The sequence below is a fragment of the Mus pahari genome, chromosome 12 (genome assembly GCF_900095145.1).
Source record: "Mus pahari chromosome 12, PAHARI_EIJ_v1.1, whole genome shotgun sequence".
In the NCBI taxonomy this organism is placed as follows: domain Eukaryota; kingdom Metazoa; phylum Chordata; class Mammalia; order Rodentia; family Muridae; genus Mus; species Mus pahari.
The window spans coordinates 88,040,248-88,055,034 of NC_034601.1; the positions used below are offsets into that span (position 1 = coordinate 88,040,248).

The following is a 14,787-nucleotide window of genomic DNA, read 5'->3' on the forward strand; positions in this document are numbered from 1 at the left end:
ATGCACATGTATATGCATGTGTGCATATGTGCACACTTCTGCAGCCTCTTGCCCTAGTTCATAGAGACCACCAAGAACAAAGTAGTTGCCTCCTGAATATCACAAAGCATCATGCATCAGAAAAATTTCCCACAGAAAGACAATTTTGAGACATCAGAAGTCACAATGGAAGGAGACACAGGAGAGGAAACCTGATAATTTTACTCAGGTAGTTTTTCCAGGTCAAGAGCACAGGGCAAAAAGCCAACATCAATACTGGTGGTGGTAGATATAGTGCGATCTGAGCTGGCCTTGGAATTTCTAGATGCCTAATTCAGGATGAGAAGTTATCCCATCCCAACATATCCTTCTGATCAGAACATACCCTCAGTAGAAATGGCGAGTTCAAGGTCAGTGGTATGACATTTGAAAGGACCAACAGAACACAGAACAGAAACCAACGCTCTGTTTCCATACCCCAGTTCCAGAATGTCAGCACTCCTGAACATCACAATACACTATGCATCAATGAAGTTTCTCAGGGACACAGTACTCAACTTACCTGCTTTTGAATGCAGAAATAAAACCTCAATTTCCCCATACAAGTTGCAGCTAGGACGTGGTACATGTAATTAGCATCCCTTCATCAGTCAACTCTTCAATGAGTATGGAGATGGGACCATATATACCAGTAGGTATGGTAACCACACCATAGGCATGCCACCAGGAATATTTGTAATATGAAGTCAACCAAGGTAAGCTCATCCTTTGATATAATAACCCCAGGTGTCCTTCTGTATATCACACAGAAATGGAGGCCCATTCCCACCTCTAAGCGGCCTCCCGATGTGCAGTGGTGCTCAGCCTACCTGAGACAAGTGAAACCGTGTCTTTCTCCCATGAGACGACAGTGACGTACGCCTCCACCGAGGAGGGGATAATGCACTTGAACACCGCGACATTGCCTCTCATGGTTTTCTGGTCCTCCACACGGACTGTATAGGGCTCCCGTAAAACTGAAAGGCACAGAAAGGACCCTTGGTAAGAATCATTGAAAATAAGTCCATTCTGGCCAAGGAGATATTGTTCTAATGCAAACAAGGCATGACACACAGATAACAACTGCATAGCACAGACACTGGAAAGAAATCAGCAAACATATTCATCTGTCTTTCATGACCTAATTAAACAACCATTTCATTAGCAATACACTGCACCCCAGCTCTAAAGGAAAGAGTATAACCTGAGACATTGAACTAGACCTTTAACCTGTGGGGTGGGGAGAAACTGGGGGTGGCCACTAGAAAGTCCCGGTCTCCAGGGAAGTGGGAGGTTCCCAGGACCCAATGGAGATGACATTAGCCAAAATACCCAACAAAGAGGGGATAGGACTTGTAAAGACTGCCTCCAATAGATAGGTATGGTACCCAGTTGAGGGATGGGGACACCCACCCATCTCAAAAATTTAACACAGAATTGTTTCTGTCTAAAGGAAATGCAGAGACAAAAAAATGAAGCAGAGACTGAAACAAAGTCCATCCAGAGACTGCTCCACCTAGAGATCCATCCCATCTGCAGACACCAAACCCAGACACTATTTCTGATGCCAAAAAGTGCTTGCTGACAGGAGCCTAGTATGGCTCCCGAGAGACTCTGTCAGCACCTGACTGAGACAGATGCAAATACTCAACCAACCATCAAACTGAATCTGTGGACCCTAATGGAAGAGTTAAGGGAAGGAGTGAAGGAGATGAAGGGGACTGCAACCTCATAGAAAGAATAACAATATCGACTAACTGGACCCCTTCTTCAGAGATTCCAGGGACTAAACCACCAACCAAAGAGTATATGTGGAAGGACCCATGGTTCCAGCTACATATGTAGCAGAGGATTGCCTTATCTGGCATCAATGAGAGGGAAGGCCCTTTGTCCTGTAGAGACTTGATGCCTCAAGGTAGGGGGATGCTAGAGTGGTGAGACAGGAGTGGTGGGTGGGTGGAGGAGCACCCTCTTAGAGACATAGAGGATGAGGGATGGGATGGGGAGTTGGCAGCAGAGAGACTGGAAAGGGAGATAGCATTTGAAATATAAATAGATAAAATAACCAATGAAAAATAAAGAAGGCAAGGGGGTACATGATTCTCCTGGAGGAGGAGGGTGGGCTGTAGGGATTAGCTTCTCTTAGTCCTCCAAAAATGGAAGAATAAGTCTGTTAGAGAAGAAAATGAATACAAAAACTCAAAAAAAATCAGGCTGGGGAAAATGACAGTGGGTAAAATGCTTACTCTGCAAGTGTAAAGATCTGAGTTCAAATCCTCAGAATGGCTAGCCAAAACAGCAGACCTGTCTGTAGTCCTGGTGCTCCTAAGCACAGATGGGAGGTGGAGACAGAAGGATTCCTGGAAGCTATGGGCCTATTAGCCTGATGTGCACAGTGACGAGAGAACAGACTCATCTTAAGCAAAGTGTACAGTGAAGACTGACACAGAGTTTTCTCTGACCTCTATATGCATACCATGACACATGCATGCCTATATTCATGCACAGACTCTAACCCTCTGCCATCACACACAAACATGAGAGAGAGAAGAGAGGAGAAGAGAGATAACCAAAAACAGTAAAACAAGAAAAATACATAAACCCTTTAAGGATGTCAAAAATACATAAACCCTTTAAGGATGTCAAAAACCTGTGTGGGAAACCATCATTGTTCTGAGAACTCTCTAAAACCTCCCAATAATAGAAATATCCCAGAAAGAATCCATAGGGATGTCCATGTATTTTTGCCACATCAGGGATCATGGGGTGCTCAGTGTCTACCCAGCATGCCCAACTACCTGGGTCCAAATTCTTGTCCTGTCTGTCATTACCTATAAGACAGAGGAAAGCCCCAGTTCTAACCGGACCAAGCAGGTGATGATGGGAGACCTCCTGCCTAGGGATAGGTGGCCTCTGAGGCCAATTTGTATCTCCTGAGCAGGATAGCTGAACTACCTTCCCAACAGCTGGGGATGAATCCAATCCCTGTCACCAGGGTAAAGAGATTATGATGATGATGATGAGTCCTGCTTATATTTTTTTTTCTCTCTGAACCAACTTTATTCCCCAAATTTTAAATCAGGACATTATGAAGGTTCTAATTCCAAGTCTGCAATTCTCTAGATAGGTTGTGGAACACCCTGCCATTTAATCAGCTTCCAGAAGGATATCACCCAGTAAACAAATACAGACCAAGAAAATGGTAACAGGGATGATTTTTTTTTTAGAGCCTAACACCTCAGTGGAGAGAAAGGGAACGCCCCCAATGGGGTATCCAATGGGCTGAAGGGATGAGCTCTGAAAGGGGACGGCTGGGAGCGGCCAGCAGTGGAGTGCTAGGAGTCTTCACAGAAGATAAGGCATTGATGACACTCTCAATCATTTTCATTTTACAGTTTGTTCCTCAAGGATAAAAGTGTATTAGTGTATTCTCCTTTCCATTTACTGTCTGCCACACCCTTCTTTATCCCCACTAATTACTTCTGGACCTCCTCACTGGTCCCCTTCCCATGTCAACATTTGTTTTATCTTGTAAGCCACAGTTCTCTTTTTTGACATTCATGTTTGATTTTCTCCCCCTCAACTTGGAGAATTTCTTCATTCCTGTCTCAGCCAGAGGGATCCTTCCAACTTGAAGACACTCATGGGATCCTTCACCTGCTCTAAGTGTAGCCTGAGGCTCTGGGTAGCATATCAAACTCATGTCTGGCTCAAGAGGTCCATGGGTCACAATGAGGGGAGGGCAACCTAAAGGCTTGTCCTCAGAAACATCCTTGTGGCCAAGGAAGAGGATGACTTGGTATAGCCAAATGCCTGGACCTAGAGGAGAGCTGAGGTCTCATTTCCCAACTTGGTAGAAAGGGACTATAGAGAAAAGAGAAGGGATGGGGTTTCTGAGAGCCTACAGGGTCTCTGTGTCTTCAGTCTTGCTGTGCTTTGGACTCAAGCAACTTCCTCTAACTTCCAGGACACTCAGCTTCACAGCTCACAGCTCAGACCTCACACCTTACACCCCACAGTTCATACCTCATAGCTCATACCTTACACCCCACAGTTCACATCTCATAGCTCACACTTTACACCTCACAGCTCACACCTCACACATGGAGATGTCTATCAGAAATCAAGTCAAGGGACCTAATTCCATATCAGCCCAGAAAAAGTAAATTCTACCACGGATATACGGGCAGCATCTTCCCAGCCTGAATGTCTTAGCTGGGGTTACTGTTGCTATGATGAAACACCATGACCAAAGCAACTCGGGGAGGAAAGGGTTACACTTCCACACTGTAGTTCATCATTGAAAGAAGCCAAGACAGGAACTCAAGTAGGAGGCAGGAGCTGATGCAGAGGCCATGGAGGGATGCTGCTTACTGGCTTGCTCTGTATGGCTTGCTCAGCCTGCTTTCTTATAGCACATAGGACCACCAGCCCAGGGATGTCATCATCCAAAATGGATTGACCCTCAACCATCAATCACAGGCTTGTTAACTTGATACACAAAATTGTTAGGCCACAACCTTTCCTTTCCTGTTCATCCCCACTAATAAAAAAATCACAATATATAACATTTTTACAGACTGATAATGTCCCACAGCCTTACAAATTCAAACACTTCCAAAGTTTTTTTTTTCTTTTAAATCCCAAGTCTCAGTAAACCTCAAAAATCTCCTTTGTAAATGTTTAATGTCTCTCAACTTGTGGGCTCCTATAAAGTCAAAAATAAATTAAATAGTTTCTTACTTCAAGGGGGAAGAACCAGGGCACAGTCACAACCAAAGCAAAGCAAAGCTACAACTCCAACTGTGTAATTCAGAGTCCAATGTCTGCGATTCATTCACAAGCTTCTGTGTTCCAGTCTCGAGCTCCACCCACTGCAGCGCACACAGCTTGTCTTCCAGGCAGCCTCCACTCCATGGTTACTGCTGTTCTTGGTGGCTATCCCATGGTACCAGTAGCTCCAATCTCCTGGCACTGCAACTGGGCTGCACTTTTCACCAATGGCCCCTCTTCTTGGTGCCAAGCCTCAACTTTTCTGTGTGACCCCTTTAATTCTGGGCCTTCAACTGCCACTGAAGCTGCCCTTCACCAATGCCCTCTCCTCAATTCTCACACTGCTAAGCGTCAGCTGCTCTCCATGACCCCTTCATGCTTTCAAAACCAGCACCACCTGTGTGACTCTTACACTAGAAAGTTTGGTTGCTAGCATGAGGTACAACCTTGGCTGCCTGTGGAACACAGCTTCTGTGTGCTGGGCTGGCTCTGAGGAAACACTTCCCAGAAGATTTCAGCTCACTGATGCTGGTCTCTTCTTAACCACTGCTAATTCCTCAGTCCCAGCTGACTACCACTGACTGTCACAGTACCAAAATAGGTTTCATTTCAGTGATGCTGGTCTCTTGTCTCTTGTTGACCATGGCTGACTCTTCAGCCCCAGCTGACCAGAACCAGATTCTTAATTCAAACTATGTAATGCTTCTGATCATCTTTTAGTGACTCTCAAACTTCCTTCTGCAACTTTGCACTCAAGGACTCCATCTTCTGAATTTCTCTCAACATTCTTATCTTTCACACTCCCAAAAGACTTCTCGTCAAGGTTTGAATACTCGGTGGCTCTTCCAGCCCAAAGTTCTAGAGTCCTTCTACAACCCTCCCAAAAATACATAGTTAGGTCTGTCACAGCAACACTCCCTGAACAATATGAGCAAAGCAACTTGGAAAAAAGTGGTTTCTTTGGCTTATACTTCAACATTGTAGTCCTCTGAAGGAAGCCAAGACAGGACTCAGGCAGGCCAGAACCTGGAGGCAGGAGCTGAAGCAGAGGCCATGGGGTGGGGGTAGGGTAGCATGAGGTTCAGTTCTGCTTACTGCTTGCTCCCCATGGCTTGCTCATCCTGCTTTGTAATAGTAACTAGGACCAGCCTCTCAGGGATGACTTCATCCACTCAGGGATGACACCTGGGTCTTTCCACATCAATCACTAACTAGGAAAATACCCTACAGGCTTATCTACAGAGCAAACTTACAGAGGCAGTTTCTCAATTGATGTCCTCTCCTCTCAGATGACTGAGAATTTGTGTCAAGATGACATGAACCTCACCGTCACACTGAGCAAGACTGTTACTTGGGCCTGAGCGTTAGGGCCACAGACTACAAGGTGGCCAACTGCAGCCTACTTCTTGTCACCAGCCAAAGCTCCTGGGAGGCCTTTCAGCCTCAGGAAGCCACATTTATACTGTTGAGTGACTTCTCTTCCTTTGAAACCTATTGGCCTGTGTAGTGCCAGAGCTACCTTGAACATCGGGATTTTAAACCTCTGTGATGGTTGCTTCTCTCCCTTTTTATTTCAGCTCCAGGTCCCAAAGCAATGATGTCACTCAGATCACTAAACATCTGTGTCTAAACACCTCCCCATATCTTTGATTCTAAAGAACAACAGTAGAGCAATCCATCTAAAGCCATCATAGGGGCTGGAGAGCTGCCTCTGGCAATAGAGGCCAGCTGGGAAAATCGAAAGACCTGAGTTCAGATCTCCAACACACATAGAACAATTAAATAGTGTTGGGGACAAGGAGAAGGGAAGAGTCTCCAGAGCTCACTGGCAGTCAGCCTAACAGAACTGGTTCAGTGATAGACTCTGTCTCAAAAAAAGAAAAGAAAAGAAAAAGAAAAAGAAAAAGAAAGAAAGAAAGGAAAAGAAAAGAAAAGAAAAGAAAAGAAAAGAAAAGAAAAGAAAAGAAAAGAAAAGAAAAGAAAAAGAAAAAGAAAAAGAAAAGGGTAGGAAAACAATTGAGAAACCTAAACCTAACATCCATCTCTGATCCCGACCTGGAATTTGTATCAACCTCATGAACACATCACACACACACACACACACACACACACACACACATATACATCACACACATCACAAACACACATACACACAAACACACACATTACAAACCCACATACACACATCACACATACACACACACACATACACACATACTCACACATCACACATATATACAGCACATACACACACACAAACACACATCACAAACACACATCACACAGACACACATCACACATATATACATCACAAACACATACACATATCACACATTACACATAAACACAAACACACACATATACACACATCACACACACATACACACATCACAAATACACACATCACAAACATTACAAACACACATACACACATCACACAGACACACACACACATACACACACACATACACACATCACAAACACACATACTCACACATCACACATATATACAGCACATACACACACACAAACACACATCACAAACACCACAAACACACATCACACAGACACACATCACACATATATACATCACACACACATACACACATCACAAATACACACATCACAAACATTACTAACACACATACACACATCACACAGACACACAGACACACACACACATACACACACTCACCCACCCACCAATGTAGCTATTTCTCACACAGGCACATAGCAAATGCTCAGTGAATATAGTCATCCCTCAGTATCTACATCTCTGTATCAGCTCCAGTGACCCAGGCAGCCAAGTCTCTGGATACGTATATTGGGTTCTCCCTAGAAGGATCTCTAAGAGATTTAGGGTTATGGACATGATGACCCAGGAAAAGCTGTAAGGGAGAAGGACACAGAGAGTCCAGGGAAAGCAGGTATACAAGCTTGGTCTTTCAATGGAGTCCCTACCCCATTCCCTTGGCAGCCCAGAATCCTTCCCATAACTACACACAGTAGTCCCAGCAAAGGCTCAGTGCTAGCCCTGAAACTATTTTCTCAGGACTGCAGTCTTGTTTGCATGCCATGGTGCCAATCACCAAGCAATCCTTCAAAGGCTGCAAGTCCAAGGTCAGCAGAACAAGTACAGATGCTGCGGATCTTGACCAAGGGCTTCCACACCTCTATTGTAGTCTCTCGGGTCTTCCTCAGTCAGCCATATGAGGCATGGAGTTGGAGGTCAGAAGGAAGAGACTACAGTGATTACTCAAAGGCAAGCAGGACTACTTTCTAAGCTACTACTTTCTCCCTTCCTTGCTGACATGTCTCTCACAGGCAACACCTTTAGAAACATGGCTGATTGACACTGTTGCTTCCCCCATGGGGCTGCAAACCCCTTTAGCTCCTTCAGTCCCTTCTCCAACTCTTCCATCAGGGACCCCCACCCCCACCCCAACCCCACTCAGTCCAATGGTTGGCTTCAAGCATCCACCTCTGTATTTGTCAGGCTCTGGCAGAGCCTCAGGAGACAGTTATATCAGGCTACTGTCAGCAAGTACTTCCTGACATTCACAATTGCATGAAGGTTTGGCAACTGTATATGGGATGGATCCCAAGGTGGGACAGTCTCTCGATGGCCTTTCCTTTTGTCTCTGTTCCAAATGTTATCACCATATTTCCTTCTGTGAGTATTTTGTTCCCCTGTCTAAGAAGCATTGAAGCATCGACACTTTGGTCTTCCCTCTTCTTGAGCTTCATATGATCTGTGAATTGTATCTTGGGCATATTGAACTTTTGGGCTAATATCCACTTAGCAGTGAGTACATACCATGTGTGTTCTTTTGTGACTGGGTTACCTCATTCAGGATCATATTTTCAAGTTCCATCCATTTGCCTGTAAATTTCATGAAATCATTGTTTTTAATAGCTGAATAATACTCCATTGTGTAAATGTACCACAATTTCTGTATCCATTCCTCTGTTGAGAGACATCTTGGTTGTTTCTAGCTTCTGGCTATTATAAATATGGCTGCTATGAACATAGTAGAGCATATGTCCTTGTTACATGTTGGAGAATCTTCTGAGTATATGCCCAGGAGTTCCTCGGTTAGTACTATGTCCAGTTTTCTGAGGAACCACCAGACTGATTTCCAGAGTGTTTGTACCAGCTTGTAATCCCACCAGCAATGGAGGAGTGTTCCTCTTTCTCCACATCCTCACCAGCATCTGCTGTCACCTGAGTTTTTGATCTTAGACATTTGACTGATGTGAGGTAGAATTTCAAGGTCGTTTTGATTTGCATTTACCTGATGACTAAGGATGTTGAACATCTCTTTAGGTGCTTCTCAGCCATTTGAGTTTCCTCAGTTGAAAATTCTCTGTTTAGTTCTGTTCCCCATTTTTTTTTCTCTTAACAATGAACTTCCACTCATGGAAAATTTATATTTCTCCTTTGATTTCTGTCTCTTTTAGTGTGAGATTTATTCCTAAGTATTTATTGGCTGTGATTCTATTGTAAATAATCCTTTTACGTGCATCAGTGTTTTGCTTGCATATATGTCTGTGTGAAGATGTCAGGTCCCCTGGAACTGGAGTACAGACACTTGTGAGGTGCACGTGTGCAGAGAATTGAACCCAGGTCCTCTGGAAGAGTAACCAATGCTCTTAACCTCTTAGCCATCTCTCCAGTGTAAATAGTACTTTTAAATTGTTTAATGAATGTGTGTGTATGAGTGTGTGTGTATTTGTGAGTATGTGTATTCATGAGTGTGTGTGTGTGTGTATATTCGTAAGTGTGTGTGAGTGTGTGTGTATTTGTGAGTGTGTATGTATTCGTAAGTGTATGTGAGTGTTGAGTTAAAAACTCTGGTTTTAACAGATCCACTTATTAGCACCAGTATTTTTTTAATAGATCACACCAGAATTTCCACATTCATAATTATATTATCAAAATATGAGTATTTTTTTAATTTTGAGGGGTAGAGAAAGGTGTATTGCATTTGGGTGTTTAGTGTATATTCATGTGTGTACACAGGCATGTGGAGACCTGAGGCAGAGATCTGGAGTCTTTCTCAATCAACCTCTATCTTCTTAATAGAGGGAGAGATCCCACTCCATGTTCCCAGTAGAATAACAGGTGACCTCCACACCCTCCATGTGGGGTATGTAGTGGGGATCCCAACACCTGTCCTCATAATTGCATAGTAAGTTCTTTGTTCACAGAGCTGGGTCCCCATCTTAAACTTCTATCTTTGCAAAATTGTCACACAGTCCTGGCTACAACTTCTAATGAAGTTGAAACAGAGTAGAATCTGGTGTTACTCCTGACATATGAGGAATCATTTACTCTTTGGCCTTCATTTCTGGTGTTAAGTAGGCCTGAATTTTTGATTCTGCTAGGATGAAAAAATTCTCTCTTGCTCCAACTCTTCTGGGATTTCTGTTCCATAATCATGAAATGTGGGACTTGTTAATAATTTTCTGCACCACTTGAAATGATTTCATTGCTTTTACTTTTGATATGTCAATAGAGTGAATTCACTGATCAGCTTTCAAGTCTGAAGCCATTCTTGCCTGCTGGAGAAACTCCTTATATGGGCATAGTGTATTTTTCTTATATGTTATTCAATTCGGTTTGCTGAAGGTTTGAGAGATACTTATTTATAGTTTTCTTTTCTTATAATACCTGTGTCATGACTAGGATCAGAGTAATGTTAGTCTAAAATGACTTGAGGAAATATTAATTCTTGCTCAATTTCCTGGAATATTCACCTTAGAGTTTTTATTACTTAAATGTTTATTAGAAGTCAGAGTGAATCCATATGATCCATAGATTTTTATCACAGGAATTTTTTGTTCACAAATTCAATTCTTTAACTCTTGAGGGAGTTTTGAGATTTTGAGTCTTCAGACAGATTTTTCATTTCATATATTGTTGAATTTATATATGTATGTATGTATATATTTAATATTCAGTAGTTATTATTCTAACACTTCTAAAACATGTGTGAAAGTCCTTCCCAGTGTAGAGCAGTTATCCCTTTCATTCTTGGTATTTGCACCAAGTCCTTTCTCCTTTGCTTCTTCTATCTGACCAGCATTGTATACATTTTATCGACCCCTTGAAAGAACCCACTTCTAATTTCATGCTGTCCTCTAATGCTTTCTGGACCATCGTTTCTTTGCTTCTACTGTGATCTTTGTTTTCTTTCTGAAATATTTTTAATTTCCTCTTTATATTTAGGTAGAAAACGAGACCATCATTTGAAACCTCTCTTTACATGTAAAGTCACAGGTGTTTAGAGTTATGCATTCTATTCTGCCTGTGTACTGCTTTGGTAAGATTCCCCCATTATTTTTGTTACATTTGTATTAACATATATTAATTATACATAAGAATGGGTTTCCTTGCAGCATTTTCATACACGTGCATAATGCATTTGAGGATTTTCACCCTGTTGCCCTTTTTGGGTCCTCTTCCCAACGTATCTCATCTCCCTTTCACTTTCATGGATATTTTATTTCTTTGATGATCCAGTGAGCCTCACTAGGGTTGCTTATAGGAGCATGAGATGCTATTACAGAAATGTGAGCCTCTTAGCTGTGGCTTCAATACTAAAGAAAATGTTTCTCTCTCCCCAGCAATTGTTAACTGCCAATAGATTCTCAGAAAGGGGGTGGGACTTGTGAGTCCCTTCTCTTTCCAATACATGATCTTGTCCAGGTGAGATTCAGGTAACCACAGCTGCTGTGATTTCAGGAGTGCTACAAAGCATCATTCCACAGCACTCAAACCCCTCCTCCATGCCCCACACTTTTTAAAAACTTTCTTGTGGCCCTTGATTGATCCAAAATTATATTATCTCTAAAAACTTTTTTAATTTTTAACTTTTTAACTTTTTAATTTTTCTTCTACATTTTTTGAAATACAGATTGTTGCTATTATTAGTTATGTGTGTGTATGTATCTAGGAACTCACATGTGGGCACCCACAGAGATTTGAAGGAGCTGTCGGATCCTCTGCAGTGGGAAGTACAGGTAGTTATGAACCATATGACATTTTCTGGAAACCAAACTCCAGTTCTCTTAAAGACTGAGAAGAGCTCTTGACCCCTGATCTATCTCTCTAGCCCTAAGACATATATCATTTAGAAGTGTATTTTGTACCCAAATATTTGGTCATTTCACAGAGATTTTGTTATTATTTTCTAATTTATTCTACTGCAATCAAATAGTATGCATCATGTGACTTGACTTAAGGGTCATCTGAAACTTGTTTTACTGCCAAAAACATGTTGTATGTTATAGCAAATATCTGTGTGTCCCAGAAGATAGACAATTCTTATTCAAGTATGAGCTGACAGAGTTGATTGGTGATCTCAGTCAAGGGCTCTTTATTCCTATTTGTTCTGTTTCTGCATCTATTAATTATGAACAGATGATGGACATTGAACTCTTTAGCTGTAATTCTGACTTACCTTCTTGCTGATGCTACACCAGCTCGCACACTATGTGCTTTGATGTTCTGTTGTCTTGTGCACAAAATTTACAAGAATCATACCATCTTAATTAACTTATCTCTTTTCCTTATGAAATGACTTCTTTAGCTGTGTCTTATCCTTGTATATAAAACATATCTTCCTGCTAATGAAAGGTAAATCCACTCCATCTTCCTGGCAGTGGTTTACCCTGATTTGTCTAGATGACCATGGTATTCCCCCATCTTTTTATGACTAGGACATGACAGGAGTGTGCCTACTAAAGGTCCATGTTTTTGGAAGCTTCCTCCCTAACATGATGGTGATAACAGATGTTGGGAGCTTAATATAGTGGGAGATGACGGAGTTTCCGATAGTGCAGCCTCTGGAAGGAATTAATGTGCTTCTTATGGGATACCAGTCAGTTCCCATGAGACCAAGTTGCTATGAGAAGAATAAATGTGGTCTTGAAACTTAAGCTTCTTGTGAGTCCATGCAGTAACTCCTTTTTCATTGTCTGCCATGCTGTGACCAGGTTCACATCAGGAATAGCAGCCCTCAAAAACGTGAGCTAAATAACCTTCTCTGAGAAAAAAGCTTGTGGCTTCAGGTACTTAGTTAAGCAGCAGACAAGAAATTAATGAATTCTTTATGTATTTATGTTTCAAAAGAATTTTGTGGTGCCAAATCCGGTCTTGAAATCTCTGCCTTGTGTCTAGCATGACTTGAATGTTTACATGTGATGTCAGCACTCAATATCCTTACATTTAATTTCATGGTGTTGCTCTTTTATTCCTTCATTATCTCTGATCTCTGCTTATTATTTTATTTTATTTTTGTTTGGGATTATTATTGTTTTAGACTTATTTTTAAATGTATGAATGTTTTGCAAGCACTTATATCTATGTACCATGTGTGTGCAGTGATTACATAATTCAGAAGAGGGTATCAGATCCCCTGGAACTGAGGTTACAGTTGATAGTGAGATGCTATTGGGTGCTGAGAATAGAACCCAAGTCTCTGCAAGGGCATCCAGTGCTCTCAACTGCTGAGCTGCCTCTCCAGTACCAAGAATAAGATTTTTTTTAATGACTACTATCTCCCTTCTTGGTTGACTTTTTCATTATTACCCTTTGGTTAGATATTTTGTTTCAGATTTAATAGTATATATCTTTAGCTCATCATCATCCCCAGAGGGGTGGTATTATGCCATGACATGCTTAGTAAAAGAATTGTGTTATTAGATTTTCCTGACTTTATGCTGTTTTAATGCTGTCAGACATTTCCCTTCTGCACACCACACAAGACCTCAGTATCCTCTGTGCTTAAATACTCAATTACGCTCTCAATGATATAAAATTAGTACAAAGAGACATCAAAGATAGGTAAATTGTTCCTAAACTGGCAAAGCACTATTCTTGCTAAAGGCACACCCAAAAATGTATGCATTAAGTGCAGCAAGAGAAGCAGTGGTTGGGAACTTGATCGGCTACCAGGGAATGGCTTGTCAGGGTTCCTGCTCAGCTACCAGGGAATGGCTTGTCAGGGTTCCTGCTGAAAGCGGGCACTGGGAACTTGATCGGCTACCAGGGAATGGCTTCTCAGGGTTCCTGCTGAAAGTGGGCACTGGCATGATAAATGTGGGCGGTCAGAGCTGACTCTGGTTGGGAAGACAGGCCTCAGAAGAGCCCTGCCAACCATTAATATAGAAGAGACTCTTCATCATTATCTGTCCACTTTGATGGCTCTCTCTGCAGCTCATGCTTGCACACCTATGAATGAAACTGCTATGCACACACACATACACACACACACACATACACACACATGCATACACACACACACACACACACACACACACACACACACACACATACACACACACATAGATTTCTGTGTCCTCCATCAGGAAACAGGAGACAGAACAAAGGCTGGTTCTTGCTCATCTAGGCCCAGTCCTGGGAGCTGCGGGTTTGTGTGTTTGTACCTTTCCAAAGGTTTCCCCTTGGTTTTGTTATTGGTTCAGATAAATGACCCCTGCTACTCCATCTGGGCCATAAATTAATGTCATTAGCTCCAGTTTGCTCAGGAGGAAGCATGTGCTGGACATGTTTACCCTTCCTGAGCTCCTATAACTCACTGCTGTTTGCTAACTGGCACACAGAGGCAGGCCAGGGACAGTAACATGACAGAGGCCCATGTGTACCCAGCCTTTGGACAAGGAAGTGTTTTATGTTAGAATTAATATTTCAAGTTAATGAGGCATAGTAAGAGGAAACACCTCCACTTTCATGCACCTAAGTCTGAGTCAACGTCGTACAGGGACTGTAAGAACCAGAGGTTAGAGAGAATCAGGATAAAACAGGAGAGGTCTGTTACATTCATGGAGGCAGAGTAGCTGTGGTTGCCTATATAAGACCTGTACATGATCAAGACATCCAACATTTGAGCATGGAAGGGGAGCATATCACAACCCACTCCCCCCTCTAAGGCTGAGGAGATATTGGCAGCGGATAGTTACTCAAGGAGG

The 14,787-nt window shown here is 42.3% G+C and overlaps 1 protein-coding gene across 3 annotated transcripts in view; it reads right to left on the bottom strand.

The window, feature by feature from the left end:
* Dscam (DS cell adhesion molecule) overlaps positions 1–14,787 on the bottom strand; it is a 566,911-nt gene that overhangs the window by 439,950 nt on the left and 112,174 nt on the right. For all 3 annotated transcript variants that reach the window (XM_021209063.2, XM_029544386.1, XM_029544387.1), the window contains exon 3: positions 849–995. In XM_021209063.2, the coding sequence (XP_021064722.1) occupies positions 849–995 (147 nt within the window). The remainder of the gene's footprint in view (positions 1–848; positions 996–14,787) is intronic.